The 19,678-nt window shown below is 42.0% G+C and overlaps 1 protein-coding gene across 1 annotated transcript in view; it reads right to left on the bottom strand.

The window, feature by feature from the left end:
* HTRA1 (HtrA serine peptidase 1) overlaps nucleotides 1-10,654 on the bottom strand; it is a 71,367-nt gene extending 60,713 nt beyond the window's left edge. Inside the window, exon 1 of the mRNA XM_036737220.1 lies at nucleotides 9,859-10,654. Within this exon, the coding sequence (XP_036593115.1) occupies nucleotides 9,859-10,348 (490 nt within the window). The 5' untranslated portion in view covers nucleotides 10,349-10,654. The remainder of the gene's footprint in view (nucleotides 1-9,858) is intronic.
* Nucleotides 10,655-19,678: the final 9,024 nt, after the last annotated feature.

Below are 19,678 nucleotides of genomic sequence, written 5' to 3' on the forward strand. Positions count from 1 at the left end.
GCCAAACATGATGTATCTATTATTATCTTCAGGGAAACAGCTGAAAGCTCAGTTCACAAAAACACTATCAACTTTCCCCTTGATAAGCATCTGGCTCAGTTCCTGACCTTCCCAGATTTCTCAGCTAAGCAGTCTTCCTGCTCTGGCTACTCCTTGTTGTGAGTCTGCTCTGCCAAAATCGTTCAGCCTCCCTCTGGAATTCTCTTTCCTCAGGCAAAGTGGCCTAGAGTAGGATGTCTGAACTCGGAGACATCAATTGCTTAAGAGGATTGGAGGAAGTAAGGATCAGTGACCTGGGTGAGGGAATGAGAACCCTAGATCAAATGGGGTGGGGAGAAACTAGGGAGAGCAGGGTGTGTTGTGAAGAAGGGGTCCAGGGCAAACAGGGTGATGCTGGGAATGCCCAGGCTTCCCTCAGTGCCTGATACACAGCAGGAACACGGGCTTCCAAACTGGCTAATCTAAAGGTTCTTGATTTGGGGTCTGTGGGTAGATTTCAGGGGATCCAGGAACTTCCATGGCAATTAAATTGTCTTTTTTCAATATGACTGGTTTCCTTTTAATCCTATGTATTTTATTTTATTTTGTACATTTAAAAACTACTCTGAGAAGGGTTCCCCAGACTGCCAAAGGGGTCCAATAATGTTTAGAACCCTTGATCTAATGCAAACCACTAATTTTATAAATGAAGAAGTAGAAGCCATTGGACTAAAGGCACTTGCTAAAGGTTAGCAAGGTAATAAATGATAAAGCCAGGTCATCTGTCCCCAATCCTGACATCCCAATGCTGCCTCTCCAGTCAGCACAAAGCCAAGGAGTCAGAGTGCAGCTGAGCAATGGTGAGGAGCCAGAGGTACGGGTGAAAGGACAATGGTTTGACTGATAAGATTCTCAGGACAAAGAAAACAGAGATCTAGATAGGAACAAGGTGAGGTTCTGGGGAGGGGTGGGAGGTGGGGGGAGGGGGAATGGAAGAGGAAGTTACAAAAGGCACGCAGACACCAGAAGTAATTTCTGGCTCAAGTAATCAGCTCAGAAACAATTAAAACCAAGGTGGTGCAGTAGAAGCAACCTTCTTAGTCTAAAAGTGGTCAGATCTGGGTTCTAGTCCCTGCTCTGCCACTAAGGGTAAGGGAAGGGAATAACCACTTACAGAGCACCTACTACGTGTCAGTCATTGTGCCAAGTGCTTTGATCCTCACAACAATCCCGCAAGGAAGCCACTATTGTCCCTATTTTATAGTTGAAGAAACTGAGGCAAACAGAGGTAAAATGACTTGCCCAGGGTCACACAAGGTCATACTCTAACACCCAGTGTGACCACAGGCAAGTTCCTTCCCTCTCTGGGCATTAGTTTCCAAATATTTAAAATAAATTGGTTTAGAAAATGTTGAAAGTCTCATTATCACAAACATCCTGTGATTTAACAAATCGTAAAAGTCCAGTTATTTTTATCTACTTGATGCGGAATTCCCCTTTCTCTAAAATATTCTTATTTTTAATGCTACATTCATTTTCTTCCTTATAAGAACCAATTATGTGAGAGAAAATTCTCAACAACATTGATCTCAAAAATGCCTTTCAGGGACCTTGACGGAAAACTACTTTTAGGTTAAGATGATACAAGAAGGAAAAAAGAAGAAAAAAAGACAACTGTTGTCCTGTATTCTTCCATTGAATTTAGGAAACATTTGCTCTGAACAAGCTTATGCCCACATTGGTATAATAGAAAGAGCTGTGGGAGATAGGGAGCCATCAGACACATGCTCTCACCCTGGCTCTACCACTCATTGGACAACTGACACCGGACTTGATAACTCTGGAAGAGAGAGTAGGGCTGATGACTGTGTGGCTCAAGACATCCCTGTGATGTCACTGGTCCTCTTCGAAAAGGAACGAAAAACAACAACCTTCTGTGGGCCTCAGTTTTCCCAAGTGTAAAATGAATGGGTGGGTTTAAATGATCTTAAGGGTCCTTTCCAGCTTAAACATTCTCTGATTCTATTCAAACCCCACCCTGCTCCAAAGCATCATTAAATTAGATCTACCTTTTTCTTTCCACAGATCACCATACCATATTTTATCTTTCCAAAGTCAAGAACAACCACTAATTGGAAAGACTTGTAAGCTGGAGAAGACGATTTAATAACTGAGTATAGAGTGACTTTTATACTATACCAGTTGCTCCAGTTTAAGACTGATTTCTTATTGGTCATCATGGCTTTCAGTGACGTAAGAGGTCGGTCATTTTGTCCCAAAGAAAAGCTGATGAGGTTATAGAAGAACTTGAAACATTTCTGCCCTGATTCACTAACTTTATTACATTCATTATAATTCCTGTGCTGATTGTTCTTCTCCAGCCTAACACTGTAATTATGGTTCAGTGACATTTTTTTGAGCTTAGAACTTTTGGTGGGGGGCGGGTGGGGAGGCAGAGTTGGCCCATAGACTGATAGCTTTTTACAAGTCTTTCAGGTCAAGGAAGTTTTTAAAAGCAGTTTCAGCTCCTTTAAAAAAAAAAAAGGCTGCATGGAAAATCATAGCCCTCACTAGGCAAACAGCTTCAGGGACTTTGAGGTTGGAACTTCCCAAATGATGTCTATGATGCCCTTCCTCCTTTTGCTGACAAGTCTGTGGCTTTGGCCATACTTATTTTCGACCAAGAGCTTATTGTCAAATGGAGGGATTTTTCATTGGATCACAGATTTTTAGAGCTGAAAAGGGATCTTGGAGATTCTCTTGTTCAAACCTCTCATATTCAAAGTCAGCCAGGCTAAAGCTGGATCCCCGATCTCCTGACTCCTTAACTCTCTATCATGCTACTCAGTAATAAATGAATCCTGAACTTTTTTGAGAGGGAGGGAATTGATCATGGCTCTTTTTGGATGACCTTGGTTAATTCTGCTCCTACTTTGGCTCAAGTTGAACATCTGTGAAAGAGACAACCTAAAGACAAATCAACCAAGCAAAGGGCTATCATTAAACCTCATGCTGTCAAGAAGAAGGGGAAAAAATACCTAGGACACTAAGACACATCAGTAACAAGAAAATTTTCTAATTTCACCTTTTGATTCACATATGCTTCATGGTCAGAGTCCTGACAAGGTACCACATGTTACCCATCTTATTGCCACACCTTGCCAAAGGGAATTTACTACTGGGGAAACGCAATAAAATAAGGATCTCCTCTTCGGGGTTCCCTGTCTGCCAAGAAATGGTGAATGTTACTGCCTTCTCCCTGATGGAGTCTCCAGATGGCAGTCATTTTCCAGTTGGATCAAAATTGGCCAGGAATATCTGTAAGCATCATCTCCCCCTCCCCCACTGAGAATTGATTAGCCATTTAATATACTGGCAGCCTACTGAAAGCTCTCCAATTTACATGGAACAAAGATGACTCAGCTCTTGGAGGATACCAGAAAAATGAAGTCCACATCAAATCTCCCATGGAATGAGCCCCATAACAAAACCGAAAAGGAAGTTTATTATAAGCAGATCACTGTTCTTTCTGCAGAACTCTGTTGCACAACAGCAAGAAAGGGCTTCTTAAACTTGGAAAATTATGTACCACGTCCTGACTGATCAAGACATGTTGATCCGTTATGGTTAGAATGTAGTCTTCTCATAGGCAGCCAGGTAGTACAGCAAATAGTGTTGAACTGGGAGTCAGAAAGTCCAAGTTCATACGCTGACACATGCTAGCCACGTAAACTTGGCCTCAATTTCCTTATCTGTAATAGCACCTACTTCACAGAGTCACTGTGAGGATCAATTTAGATCAAATTTGTAAAATGTTTTGAAAATCCTGAAGTGCTATGTAAATACTAGCAATTACTAGTGTTATTTTGTTCCTTCAGAGGAGGGATTATTTCATTCTTTGGATTTATCTCCCCAGCACCTAGCATAGTGCCTGGCACAACAGTGGGTGCTTAATGAATGCTTGATGAATGATTATTAAACTTGGAAATGACCAGAGATTCCAGCAGCAAATCCAAGACCACCAGGGAATCAGGATTATTATGACTTCATGTCGATTTCTGGGTTCTCCCATGGATCATAGCAAGAGTTCCCAACCTTTCCTGGTCTCCATCCCCCCCCCCGCTTTTAAGTAAACCCTTCTGCCCTGTTATTCAATATAAAAGGAAATAAGTTTTGGAATTTGCTATGCATATGCATATAAGAACTAAAATAAAGGGATTAATTTATAAATAGAATTAAAACCTTGAGAGGGAAGGAAGGAAGGAAGGAAGGGGGAGAGCAGGGAAAGGGGGAGGGGAGAAGAGGGGAAGGGAGAGGGGGAAAGGAAGGAGGGAAGGAAGAAGGGAAGGAAGGAGGGAAGGAAGGAAAAAAGGATGGATTCGAACCCACGTCTTCCTGATTCTAGGTCTGACACTCTATCCACTGCACCATCTAGCTGTCTGAATGGGGGAAGAAAAAATTAATTCAGTCCTTAGCACATAAGTATCATTGTATAATGAACAGAACATTGGATATAATTTGTGGACCTGGGTTCAAATATTGGCTCTACTTCTCACAGTCTAGGTAATATGTGCAACTCTGAGAGAGTCAACCTATGATTCCTCATTTGTACTTCAGATTTGCTCAGAAGTAAAGCATTAGATAGATGTGAACTATTTCTATTATATTGGAAATTATATCATACCACCTTACTATTCATTTAACGTTCCTGCTTGCTATTTATCTGTCCTCAAAGAAATCCCAAGCACCACCAAGATACATTACATTAAAATAAAATATTAAGCATGGGCATCAAAGTTATTTATTCATTTGAAATATAAGCTCATGGAAAATTTACTTACCAAATTTGAGGCCCAAAGGTGTCTAGATCACATAAATCTAAAAAGAAGTCAAAAAGTTGCCCAAAATCCCTGGCTCTGCCACTAGTTCTGACCACAGTTAGCTCATGATGCCTTCTAATTGCTTATTGAATACATAGTTATTTTGAGCACTGCTGTAGCTATTTCAAAAGCAACAAAGTAGATGTCACTTGATATTTTTTTCAAGCCCATTACTAATTTATAAAATTCTAATATTGAGTGAGAGCACAGAAAGGAGGCTCCATTAAGGTGTATGGATCAGGACAATTTATTCCCCCCAAGGTCAATGCTTCTACTTTTCACCTAAATACCCTCAACCATCACTACTCTTCGTAATGAGTTATATACCTAGAGACTAAACTGAATCATTTCTTCTGAAACTCTCTTGCCACTGCTCTGCCTGTTTTTTGGCTCCAAATATAGTTCGTATATCTCAAGACCCTCCTCATCCCATTCTTTCCCTTTTCACCCCATCTGTCTCTCACATTTGGATTCCTATTTCCCTTCTCCCCCACCCCCCAATTCCTTTTAGGGGAATATACTAAATGTAAAATTCAGGGTGGCCTTTTATATCCTTTTCCTTCAAGAATAAACCAAAACTTGCCCACAGACAGGAAAGCTTCACACTGAACCTTGAGAGCAGGGACTGTGTGTGTTGTTTTTGGTTTTGGGTTTTTTTTTTTTTTGCTTTTCTTTATATTCACAGCACTTGGCACAGTGCCTGGCATATAGAAGCCACTTAATTAATGCTCTTCTGCATGCAAGCTGATCTCAAAAGTAGGTAGAAGTTCTCCTGGTTTTACAAAATGCTGCCTCCACATCCACTACCATCCGGGGAACAGATGCCTTCAACAAACATTTAAGAATAAGAATAACGATCCTTCATTAAAGCTCTCCTCGGATGCCTCATTGTGGTGAGGAGGTGACCCTGAATGTTCCTGGGCAATGCCAGCAGGGCATAAGTTCTCACAGCTCCTACACTAGGGAGCTTGGGAGATTGAATTAGCTAAATTCAGAGTCAATTCAATAAGCAGTGACTAAACGCCCATCATGTCCTAAGTGCTGAGGATACAAAAAAAGGTCAAAGACTGTCTCTGTTCTCAAGGCATTCACAGTCTAATGGGGGTGACAACATGCAAACAACTGTCTACAAAGAAGACACGTACAGAATAAATCGGGGATCATCTTATAGGGGAACCACTAGCATTAAGAGGGACTAAGGGGGCAGCTAGATAGCGCAGTGAGTAGAGCACTGGCCCTGGAGTCAGGAGGACATGAGTCCATCCAGCCTCAGACACTTGACACACTAGCTGTGTGACCTTGGGCAAGTCACTTAACCCCAATTGTCCTGCCTTCCCCCCTCCAAAAAATTTAAAAAAAATTTTTTAAAAAGAGGGACTAAGAAAAGTTTCTTGTGGAAGGTTGTATTTAAGCTAAGATTAAAGGAAACCAGGAGATTGAGATGCGGAGAAAGAGAATTTCAGGCATAAGGGATAGTCAGCAAAAATTCCTGGAGTCGAGAGACAGAGCATCCTCTCTGAAGACCAGCAAGGCCAACCAGCCTCACTGGATCACAGGCAATGTGGTATAAGAAAGTTTTTTCAACAGATTGGCCTCAAGGCAATAAATTATTTTCCCTGTAAGAACTATCAAAGACCATTTACTAAATTATAGCAAGACTGGGACTATCAAAACCAATGAAATCCAAAAAAAATCTACTTGGATTACTGAAATTTGGGAATTATCATCATAATAGTGGACATTTGCATGACATTTTGCGGCTATTCGGTACATAAGATACATTCGGTATCTTATTTGGTCCTCACACCCCTGTGATGGAGGCAGCAAAGGTATTTTTTGTCCTCATTTTAACCGATGAGAAGAAAGGCTAGGTGACTTTCCTCCAAGATTACATGCTGAATACATGGCAGGGCTGGGAATCAAATCCAGGTCTTCTGACTCCAAGTTGCAGCCCCTTTTCCACCATCCTCTTGCTGCCTCCATTAAATGACTAAGTAGAACACATAATACCATACTAGGTCCTATAGCAATCCTACATTCTCCCAGGCAACTGGGTTCAAATTCTCCCTTCAACACAAACTCTGTGAACACTGGACAAAGCCCACTTTGCCTGACCGGGATGCTGAGATCAGAGGCCAAAATGTAGGTCAAGTGTATCGCCAGCCTTAAAACACTACATGAATGCCAGTCATTTTTATTCTTAGTACATTCCCAGCATGGCAGTGACCTGATTAATATCACTTCACCAGCACCCCTCTAATTACCACTTGATAACCAATCCCAGCTCAAATGGGATCCCTGACTGTACATTTATCACATCGCTCCTGGAAAAGCAATCATCTCCCGTTTTATCTCACCAATTAACAGGGTATGCAGCCTTCCCGCCAATGCAAGACAACAGACACATCCATGCCTTTGGGGAATTAAAAGTCTAGACAACAACTACCTGGGGCTTTCAGGCCTTTCTGACGCTCCCACACTTCTCCAGCCACTTCGCAACACCTCTTTTTCCAAAGCTGCAGGCAGAAGAGGACTCCAGTGTTTGTCTAAGGCAATTAGGTAAGCAAGTGGCTGCTCTCTACTTCCAAGTGTTAATAACTTGGTGAATTCCAAAGCTTGTTAAGTGAATACTCCCAGCTGAGGATAAATTAAAATTAGCTTGACTGCTGTTGCTACCTTGAGACTTCTAAGGCCTTTGAGCAATTAAAATACAAACAGTGACAGTTGGCTTGCTCTCTAAAAATATCTTTTTCAAAACTGTTGCCTCACACTCAGACTATTATAATTTCCTTCAGACTGGTCACAGATCCCACCAAGTCCCACCCACCCCTAGCCCTTCTAATACTTTGCCAGATTAATCCTTAACATCACTTTCACTCCCCAGCTCAAAAATCTTTGATAACTCCCTGCTGCCTACAGGAACAAGTTCAATGTCTGTACTTGGCCAGGAATTCAAGGCCATCCACAATCCAAACTGCAGACCTTTCCAGACTCAGATCTCACCAATGATCTGCATGTACTCACTGCTCTCTGCTCAACTGAGCTAGTCATCTCACTGTAGTCTACAAACATCTCTGGTGCTTTCCCACTTACTGTCCCCTTTGTCCATGCTGTTCCCTGCCTCTGGAAAGCTCTTCCTTTTTCTCTTTCCTTCTAGTTCAACTAGAACAGATTTATGATGCTTGAAGAAACCATAGAGATCAAGCCTTAAAGCACTACAGAAATCTTTATTACAGATTAAGAAACCAAGGCTCAAAGCCTCAAATTGAACCCTAGTCTTCACACTTCAAATCCACCACTCTTTTAACTGTCCCCCACAGCCTCCTTGTCCTATCATCTAGACTCCTATCATATTTAATTTCTGTACCACTCATTCCACAGTAGGTTGGTTGCTTACTCTTTCATGTGAATCCATCTTGACTCTCCAAGACTGTAAGCTCCCTGGGGGCCAGACCAGTTTTATACTCATTTACGAAGTGATTAAAGAAGTCCAAAAACCCAATCCCAAAATGCTTTGTTGGGTATGTCACACTGTTAAATTTTCCTGGTTTACCATACCAATCTATGTTCCTAAAAAGAAAATTTGGACAAAATCCTCTTCCTTTTTATTTCCTTTCTCTCTCCCCCTTTCTTGACAGTTGGTACAAGCAAATCTGGCTCTGGGTGACAGCAGGAAGGTCCTTGCCAAACTGTACTCAAACTGGCAGATTTTATTCAATTAGAAACATCTGGTTTCAGAGAAGGGCTGGCCAGCTCTATGTTGCTTATGGATTTTTTTCCATGAGGTTTCTTTACATCCTCCCTTCTCCCCCCCACCCCCACCAGAAACACTTCATGTTAAGGACCCACCTGGAAATGCAAAGTCTTTTCTTCTCCAAGTCCCTTCTCACCCCCTGCTCAACAAACCCCACATTTCTTCTCCAAGTTTTCTGTTTCAAATTACTTTGAAAATGGGGCAGAAGACAAGGAGATAAATCTTCCCCTTTTCCATAATTCTCTATACATCAGCTATTCTAAACCAGAACTCCTTATTTAAATGGGCAGTTAATTTTTTTTTCCTCTTCTGTTTTGGACACATGGTGAGAAGCATTAAAACCAGCAAAGCGCTCAGTGGTTCTGCTAAACCATCACAACTATTAAATTGGTGTCCCCTTTAAAATGAGTTCAGTTTTGGAGGGAGGAACGTTTTGAATGAAAACATGGGAATTCTAATTGTTCTTTTACCCTCTACATTCCTCCATGAGCCTGCCCCATTGATCTCCTTTCATTCCTCATTACCCCGTACCAGGCTGATGCCACCGAGGTTGGCATAGCTTGCCAAGGCACCGATTCAAAAGTTAACACTTCTGCTCCCTTCCAGTAAGGAGCCAATGTGATAAAGAGCATCACATTAGAAGCCAGAAGCAGATATTTGAGGTCTAGTATTGGCTCTACTACTGAATTATAAGACTGGACAAGCCACATGAATTTAAATCTCAGCTGAAAAATGTGGATAATATAAACTCACCTTGTGGCCTACCCCTCCCAAGGTTGTTGTCAAATGAGATCATAGATCAGAAGGGCTTGGGAAAATTGTAAAGTGCCATGCAAATGTAAGTTGCTGTTGATACTAAAGACGACGCAGAAAGAGCTTTAGATTTGGAGTCAGAGAACCAGATTTTGAATCTAAACTCTGATATTTGTGTACCTCTATGCCAAGTCACACTGTGGACCTCAGTTTCTTCATTTGTAAAGCCAAGAAAATGGAACTAGATAGATATTTAATTCCCACCAAAATAAGTGCTCCAAATACTATAGTTCTATAAAAGGGTCATTAACGTTCCAAACACGGGCCTCACACACCACAGGTGACCAGCCACATCAGGGGAACAGTTAAAAGAGTGGTGGATTTGAAGTGTGAAGACTAGGGTTCAATTTGAGGCTTTGAGCCTTGGTTTCCCCTCCCCTCCCCTAGTCCCTCACTGTAGGTCCATCTCTGAGTCAGCCGATGTGCGCTCACCTTGGCCACAGGCGCCCCGTTGGATGACGATGACTGGAGGCTGCCCGAGTTTCTCGGAACGCCGGCTCGCTGCCTTCAGCTGGCACAAGTTTCCGTAGGTCTTGGCGTCGCTGCCGCACACCGGCTCGCTGCTGGCACAGACGCACAGCCCGGCCTGGGCGCGTCTCCTTACTGTGGACGAAGCTGCTACCCCGAAGGGCACCACGCACTGGAGCCCCTCGCCGCACGGGCCCTCGCCTCCCGCGCCCCCGCCGCATGCCTCGCCCTCCTTGGCGCCGCACACCTGGCAGCAACCACAGGCGTCCAGAACTTTGCCGCCTTCGCAGTCGTCCGGCTGTGGGGCGCAACGCTCGCTGTCGCAGCGCTCAGGGCAAACCAGGGTGCTAGCCTCGTAGCGGCTCCTGGAGAGCTGGGCGGCGCCGGGCACTGGGGGCAGCAGCAGCAAGAGGAGCAAGGGCGGCAGCGCAGCCCCTAAACCGCGCGTAGGCATGGTCAGCCCAAAGAAGGGAGATGCAAAGCGCCGCGGACAGCGAGGAGATGGAACACGGCGAACGGCTGGACGGAGGCACAGCGCGGGGATCTGCGAGGCGTCCCGGGGCTCGGGCAGGCAGGGAGGCAAGGCTTCGGGAACTCAGGAATTCCCTACTCTCCCAGAGCAGAGGAGAGGCCCGTGCAAAGAGCAGAACTGCTTGCGCCAAGCGCTCCCGGGAGGAGAGGAAGACTCGTCGTGGAGAGGACGAGACTCCAAATCGCTCCGAATCGGGACAGCGTTTGCTTTTTAAACCGACTGAAAAGAGAAGGGGGGAAACAATCTCGTGTGTATATCTGCGTGAGCCGGGCCGAGCTCATTGGCTTCTGTGGGCGGTGACGATTAGGATTTGGGAAGGGCACTAGAGGCTGAAGCCTAAAGCGCCGCTGGCCAGGGGGCCGGCCAGATTCCTGGCTCGGCTGAGGACCGCCCGGCGCCCGCAGGCGGGGGAGGGCGTGGAGGGGGAAGGAAGAGGAGGGACTGAGAAAGAGAGAGAGCCAGGCGAAGGGATGCCAGGCGGGTCTGAGCAAGGGAAGACTGGCAGGGCTGAATCAGAGCGAGATGCTATGAGAGAACCCTGAGAGAATGGGGAAGGGCACGGGTGAGGCGTGGGGAGACAAAGGGATAAGAGGCAGGGGCGCCACACTTTAAATGCAACCTGAAATTGGATTTTATTTTTGCAACCTCGGTTCCAATTCATCTTTCTAGAGCTGTTCCAGTTCCATCCTCTCCATGACTCAGGCTCATAAAAAATTAAGTTCTTTCTCGGGAAAGAGGAACGTGAGTGGGTCAGAAGGGTGGGGCAAGGAGAGGCAGAAAAGTTCTCACAGCCGTTATCAGTTAAAAACATATACACGAGATTGAGCCGCGCTTGAGTGTGGTCAGTTACGACTGTGGTCAGTTACGTGCGGGTATAAATGAATGCTTTACCTGGAATTTTAAAGATAAGCCAGTCAGGGAAATAGAAGCAACATCTGTGTTTTACAAAGTTAGCTTTCCCTGTGGCGTAATGTCAATATACTATCCACCTCAAAAATCCCTGTTTTAGTCTCTATATTCCTTGGATAGATAGATGTCCTTTGCAAAAGAGGAATGAAAATATAGGACACAGTTGCCCCTTTTACTAAGTGAACATTTCTCCCTAATGGAATTAGAGAAGCAGTCTTGCAATTGGGTGTCTGAAGCTTTGCCATACCCATGGTGGCCCTTAAGAGGCAAGCTTGTCCACCATGAGAATGAGACCAGATACAACGAAGGCAGAAAAAAAATCTTTGTAAAGTATAAATCCCCGTCCCATACGAGAAGAGAGAAGGGCTTCTCCATCAGCCATGGAATTTAACATCGGACCTACTCAGTGACAGGACAGAGAGGAGAATGGATATAAATATACATGAACATGTTGTCATTGTGGTTCAGTTATGTCTAACTTTTTGTGACCCAATTTGGGATTTTCTTGGTAAATATAATGGAGTGGTTTACCATTTCTTTCTCCGACTCATTTTACAGATGAGGAAACTGAGGCAAACAGGGTTAAGGGACTTGGCCAGGGTCACACAGCTAGCAAGTGTCTAAGGCCAGATTTGAACTCAGGAAGATAAGTCTTCCTGACTCCAGGCCTGGCACTCTATCCACTGTGCCACCTAGCGATGGATGGACGGATGGATGGATGGAGAGTTAGTAGGGAAGGGAAGTAACCAGGAATTCAAGAGTAAATTAGCTCTGGAAGACAGGAGGAAGAGCAAACCCAGCTGAGCAAACTGCCAAGCTGAGACACATTAAGAGAACGAGATGATTATGATATTGGGGTCCTTGCAATACTTGCCCAAATTGCCTTGTTCACATTGTGTTTTTTTTATCTTTGCTTCACTAACAACGTACTTTAAGGTTATGCAACTCTTCACATTGACATTGTATGTTTGTGGTGAAGGGAACCATCTACCCTGGCCCCCATTTGTGGGGGAGTGCTTTGTAGCTATAGTTCTTATGTCATCTTCAAAGCCTTTGCTTTGCTCTAATTGTCTACTGTCTGACAATTAAACATGATTGTATTGATGGGGGCTTGTGAGTTTTTAAGTATCTCAAGTAGTAGAGTATTCTTAAAGTATACTGTTGAAACTTGTCAATTTTAAGATTAGAAGCAAGTGAAATCCTTGATGTGCTTACCACAGTGCCTGGAACATAGTAGGCATATAATAAATATTTAATGACAATACAACATATTCTGCTGTATTGTGAAAGAAGTGAAAGGAGGAAGGTTGGTGTAATACACCTTGAACAAAGTAGGTGCCTAATAAATGTTGAGTAAATTGAATAAAAACAGACTCTATTTGTTGTGTAACAATCTGGTCTCTCCTGGGCCTCAGTATGCTGACATGCTGTTGGGCTAATCTATAACAGACATAAACTAGTCTATTCAACAAAAGTCATAGGATAAGATTCCCAGATCTGGGAAGGAGCAGGATTTAAATAGTATAAAGATACTATGTTATATGAATGTAATGGAATAGCATTGTGCTGTACAAAGTGAAGAGTTGGTTTCAAAGAAATCTGGGAAAACATGTATGAACTGATGCAGAGTAAAGTAAACAAAACCAAGAGAACAATTTATACCATAACCTCAATATTGTAAAAGTGAACCATTCGGAAAGACTTAAGAACCCTGATCAATGATATGAATAAACATGATTCCAAAAGATGAAAGATGAAGAATGTTACCCTATTCATAAAAGAGAGGAGATGGACTAGTATGCAGAATGAGACATTTTTGGTTGTTGTCAATATGGAAATGTTTTATTTTATTACTTTTATTTGTTAAGAGGGCTTTGTACTTCTTTTTCCCCCAGAATGGTGGTATGAGGGAGATGTTTTGAAGCAATGAAAAAAAAAAACATTTAATAATTGAAAATAAATGAATGAAAAACAAAAAGTAACAATACTTAGTCTAAGAAACCCTTCTCATCCACCCCTATATCATAGATCATTAGAAGGAAATCAACTATTGGTGATCTCTTCCAACTACTTTCATTTTGCAAGAATGAAGAAACTGATGCCCAGAGAGGGTCTCATGCAGAGTCAGTGGGTGAAAGCTAGTATTCTTGTCATCACACCACACACTGGGAAACAGGAGTGGATTGCCACCACTAAGCAGACAGTGACAATCCAGGTGATATGAGGTGGAGTGAGGTTAGTATGGCTTAAGTGGAACCCTTGCTTCTACTCCTCTTTTGAATAGGGGAATTGGAATTTCACTAGTAACGTGAACTCCAGGGGTGAGAAAACTCCTAATATAGATTAGTAAAAAGTAGAAGTTGATTGGGAGAGCTAGGTGGCGCCATAGTGCATACATAGAGTGCTAATCCTTCCTGAGTTCAAATATGGCCTTAGAGACACTTACTAGCTGAGTGACTTGGCCAAGTCGCTTAACCCTGTTTGCCTCAGTTTCCTTATCCATAATATGAGCTGGAGAAGGAAATGTCAAACCACTCTAGTATCTTTGCCAAGAAAACCCCAAACGGGGTCACAAAGAGTTGGGCAAGACTGAAAACAAGTGAACAACAACAGAGGTAAATTGACTTGTCCAGGGTCACACTGCCAGGATATGAAATAGGTGGGATTTCACCCCAGGTCTGGCTTCAAGTCCAATTTCCTATCCATTACGCCTCACCATCCCCCAGCTTTCCAAATGGAGCAAAAAGTGTAATTCGGTAGCATAGTGGATAGAGTAATGGAATTGGACACAAGAACACCAAAATTTAAATCTAGTCTCAAACACTTCCTAACTGTGTCGCCAAGTCACTTACTGTCTCTCAGCCTCAGTTTCCTCATTTGTAAATGGGGGTAATAACAGCATTTAGCTCATGGCATTGTTGTGAGGATCAATGAGATGATACGTATCAAGTGTTTTGCCAACCCTAAAGCACTATATAAATGCAAATTATTATTCAGGTTATCCCACAAAGAAATGAGAAGAATCTAGAGTCTTCTGGAATATCCTTGAACCAATGGGAGAATTAAGTATTTAGCAACGTAGAATCGCAACCAATAATACGTTGATTTAATATTTTTTTCCCTCTGAGGCTTATGTAGTACGTCAAAGATTTATGCTGTCGTGCCCATGGGGAAATGATAGAAAAGGTAGGTAGCCTACTGCAGGTCAAACATAGCAACCTAGTTAATCAATAAATATTTATTAAGCACATCCTAAGTGCCAGGCACTATGCTAAGCACTGAAGAGACAAAAAGGCAAAAGACAATCCCTGCCCTCAAGGAGTTTGCAGCCTAGTGAGAGAGACAACAAGCAATCAATAAGTATGAACAAACTACAAACAGGACAAATAATTAACAGAAGGAAAGCACTACAATTAAGAGGGATTGGGAAAAACTTCCTGTAGAAGTTGGAATTTTAATTGGAATTTAAGGAAGGCAAGGGGAAGCCAGTGGGCAGAGATAGAGAGTGAGAGCATTCAAGGCATGGGAAACAGCCAGAGAAAATGCCCAAAGCTGAGAGATGGCCTGTCTTGTTCATGGACCAACAAGAAGGCAAGTGTCACTGGATCAATACAGTTGTAGGTATAATACATCCAGTAATACACTGGATCAATACATTGTAGGTGTAAGAGGAGAGGCAACTAGATGGCTCAATGAATAGACTGCTGGACCTGGCATCAGGAAGACCCGAGTTCAAATCCAACCTCAAACACTTACTAGCTGTGTGACCGTGGGCAAGTCACTTAACCCGTTTGCCTTTATCCACTGGAGAAGGAAAGGGCAAACTACTCCAGGATCTTTGCCAAGAAAACCCCATGGACAGTATGGTCCATGAGGTCATGAAGAGTCAAACACAACTCGTCAACGACAAGGTATAAGAAGATGGGAAAGTGGGGGTGTTAGGAGTAGGTTATGAAGGACTTCAGATGCCAAAGAGTATTTTCATTTGATCCTGGAGTTGGCGGGGGGCTGCTGGAGTTTTAATGAGCACCGGGGCAACATGGTCAAACCTTCACTCTAGGAAAATCATTTTCGGCAGCTGCATCAGCAGCTGGATTGTAAAGAATTGTGGCAGAACCACCAGTAGGCATTGCAATGGTTCAGACTTGAGGTGATGAGGGCCTGCACCAGAAGGGTGGCAGTGTCAGAGGAGAGAAGGGGGTGTAATCTAGAGCTACAAAGAATGGGTGGAGAAGACGAAAGAATGGAAGGAGATAAAGTAGACAGTCTCTGAATTTAGAATCAGAGCTGGAAGGGGCTTAGAGATCATTTAGCTCAACTTTTTCATTTTTCAGATGAGGATATAGAAGCCCAGATGATAGGAAACAACTTCTACAGGGTCACACAAAGAGTGGGTGTCATATTTTCTGACTCTCTGTCCAGCAGTTTGCCTTTGTACTTGTTTTTAGCCTTCTTTAATGTATCTCTTGTAGAATTAGAAAAATTCTAAGAGGCATGTCCTGTTGGGGGAATAAAAAGAAATTGGGATGTCTTTGATAACGTTGTAAAAAGGTGGGCACAAAAATGAAAGTAAACTTTGTTTCATTGCTTAATTTCAAAAAGGCATTTCTTAATTTACCTCATTATCTCAGTATGAGGTAGCCTTGGGCATTTTACCTGTTTGAGCCTTGGTCAGAAACGGATAACAATCTTTGGGAATTGGGTAGGAAGAAAAAAGAAACCACTTTGTAACCTGTAATGGGCTTAATTATATAAATATAGGCGTCTGAATAATAATGACAACTCACTGGGATACTTAAATGATTTGGGATTTTATCAGCTTGAGTATTCCTCCCATTGGTGCTGATTGAAACCCCCTCCTAGCCTTAGCAGACAGTCTTCAAGAACTGCTTTAGTAAAATTTAAAAAATAAAAATTCTTTACTTGGTAGCCAACCTGCTAGTGACCAGATCTTTGTCAGCTGAGTGACAAGCCACACATTGCAATTTGAAATCTTTGCACCTTGATCAGGTATATTCCAGCTTTTATATTGCTTGGCATAGCCTAGAAAAATCCAGTCACCTCTACACCATGATGAGGCATTGGAGCAAGGCTATTGAAAGACAGTGCAAATTAATATTATGATGGCAATGTACAAAATGCTTGAGAGGACAATTTTAAAGCATTTGGGAAATTATAATCATAATAAACTACATTTGGCTAATAGTGCAGAGTTACAAAGCACTTCACATATATTAGGTTGATTGCAGTGTGTTGTGCAGGGGGGAAAAAACAACAGATTTGGTATGAGAGGACCTGGGTTTAATTCCTTGCAAGATTATGCGACCTTGGGAAAGTCACTTAACTTCAGGGTCCTTGGTTTCCCTGTCCATAAAATGAGTGGATTAGACTCGTTGATAGTGAGGCATCTCTTTCTACAACAGGATGAAATGACATTGGTCTTGCTTGGCCCCATGGCCTCTTAATCAACATTTCTCTCTCTAAATGCATTTCTTTAATAACATTCTTGTGAACATCTTGTGAAGTTGGCAGATCTAACTGACCTCATTTGATACATGAAGAAACTGATTCGCCTGAGGTCATCAGCTGGTAAGCATCAGAGTAGAGACTTGAAAGTCAGGTCTATTCACAGTGCTCTATTATACCTTATTTGTATTTTTAGGCCAGATTTGAATTCAGATCCTGCTGACTTCAGGGCCAGTGCTCTATCCACTGGGCCACCTAGTATCCCTTCCCCAATTTGTATATGTAATGCTTAAACCACAAACCATCGTTATCAATTCATTAAATAGTGAGATCTCTGGGGATCTCTATAAAGCCAGCCCTTTGCTTACACACATTAAGCCCCCCTCCTCTTTTTTTACCCTTCTCTCTTTTCCCTTTCCAATTCTGTAACTTCTTTTTTTGGAATGGTGGAGGCTCTGCTGTCTTTTAGTTCCAACATAAACTTGAGCAAGTTTACAAGAGCTTTGGGTTCTTATTTGGAGAAACCTCCTCACTGACATCTGCTATAGAAAAGATTCAGGTGCTTCACTTGCACTAATCAAATAGGTTGGCTCACAGCTGGTCTGCTGGAGTAGCCAGAAGCTCATGTGATACCACCAGCCAACTGAACAAGCACACCCAACTGAAGCTTGCCCATTTTCTGTCATTCACCTTTCTAGCTTTCTCGCATGTTACTTCTCACTACATGCTCTAGACTCCGGCCAAATGGAAAAATTCTCTGTCCCTAAAACCAACCAGACAACCTTTTTCACCTCTGCTCTTATTCATGCTGTTTCCAGAGACTGGAATTTCCTCTTTATCTCTTTAAATCACAACTCAAATACCACCTCCTCCATTAATCTTTCTACGATTCATCTCCTCTCTGTCCTCCCCCAACATTTGCCCCCTCTGGGACCTGGTAGCATTTTGCTTTGTACCTAATATGCTAATTAAAAGTTAAAGTCATTTATATTTTATCCATCAAATAAATTGTAAACTCCATGAGGGTAGCAAATTGTCTTATCTAAGCTTTGTCTCTCCCTGTACCAACTACAGGGTCATTGAACAGTATGTGCTTAATAAATACTTACTGAACTGAATGTGTCAAGAAAAGTACAAATACTGTCATCTTTCACAAGATGTTCACAAGAATATTATTAAAGAAATGAATTAAAGAAATGAACAGAAATGCATTTAGAAAGAGAAATGTTGATTAAGAGAGGCCATATGACTGTTAGAATGGGGTCAAGCAAGACCAGCACCATTTCCTTTTTGAACTGTTTGACCTATTTTCACTGGTAGGTCAAGGAAATACATAGAAAGAGTATACTGAGATTTCAGCTATGTGACTGACAAAATCTTTCCCATTATCTTTATGGATCGACTAGAGAATGGCATCATAATATAATAAGGTTTATTAGGACCTAGTTGAATGACCAAATGGAAAGAGTAGCCATTAAGGAATCAATGTCTGCTTAGAAGGAGGTCTCTAATAGAGCAAGCCTAGGGCTGTCCTTGGTACTCTACTGTTCAAAATTCTTATCAATGACCTGAATGAAGACATACTTACCAAATTTTCAAATGGCACAAACCTAAAAGAGATAGCTGGGACATTGGATAAGTTAGGATTCCAAAAGATTCTCCTAGTCTAGAACAATGACCCCAAATCCAATAAAATGAAATCTAATAGGGATAAATCTATAGACCCACATCTGAGCTCAAAACATCAGCTTAACAAGTACAAAATAGATGAGGTACGGTTAATTTTGCATGAAAAAAGACATTAATAGACTGCAAACTCAATGAATTAATAGCAAAAAAAAATCAGATAATCTTGGGCTACACTGAAATTCAGAAGTTCTAGGATGAGAAAAATGATAGACTTGTTTTCCTTTGGCCCACTCAGACCACATCTATAGTATGGTATTTAGTTGGGCCATGGCATTTTAAGAATGACATTGAAAAACTGAAACAGAGGAGACAGGATGCCAAGGGACCCAGAGACCAGGCTATTCAAAGAGTTGAAAGAACTGGGAATGTTTAGCCCTGGAGAAGAAAAATTTAGACAAGGATATGAGAGCATTTCAAATACTGGCAGACAGCTATCATGTGGGAAAAGAATTGAGACTGTCCTGCTTTGCCATAGTATAGAACTTAACAGATATAATATAATGGAAAGATTACTAAATTCAGAGCAAAAAGATCTGAGTTCAGATCCTAACTGTAACTTAGGCAAGTCATTTAAACTGTCTGTGCCTCAGGTTATACTTTGGTACAATTTTGCTCTATTTTTATTCACTGGACTTCCTGTATGGTTCAATTGAGGAATAAATATGAAGTATTTTGTGAACCATAACCTCCTATATACTAGGAGTGATGAGTAGAAGTTGCAAAGAGGCAAATTTAAGTTGGGTATATGATACAATTTCCTAACAGTTTTTCAAAAGTGAAATGTACCACATCAAGAAAGTGGGTTCTCCCTTCATAGGCAATTTTGAAGCAGTTACCACTTATTAGTCATATTATAGAGGAAATCCCTTTTCAGTTATGGGTTGGACCAAATACCCGTTTAGTTTTGTTCTACCCCTGAAATTCTGTGATTGTAACTAGGGGAACTGGGTGAAAGCTACAGAATTTAATTCAATATAACAAGCATTTTTAAGCACCTACTGTGTTCAAAGTATTCTACTAGCTACTAGGAAGACAAAAATGAAAAAAAAAAATCTCTGCCCTCATAGGGCTTATATTCTATTGAGATATAAACCACATAAATTGACAATTAAGAACAAAATAATTTGAGGAGAAGGCATTCACAATCAGGGCTAGCTATCAGGAAAGGTTTGTTGTAGGAGGTGGTAT

This window comes from Trichosurus vulpecula, chromosome 8, assembly GCF_011100635.1.
Source record: "Trichosurus vulpecula isolate mTriVul1 chromosome 8, mTriVul1.pri, whole genome shotgun sequence".
In the NCBI taxonomy this organism is placed as follows: Eukaryota; Metazoa; Chordata; class Mammalia; order Diprotodontia; family Phalangeridae; genus Trichosurus; species Trichosurus vulpecula.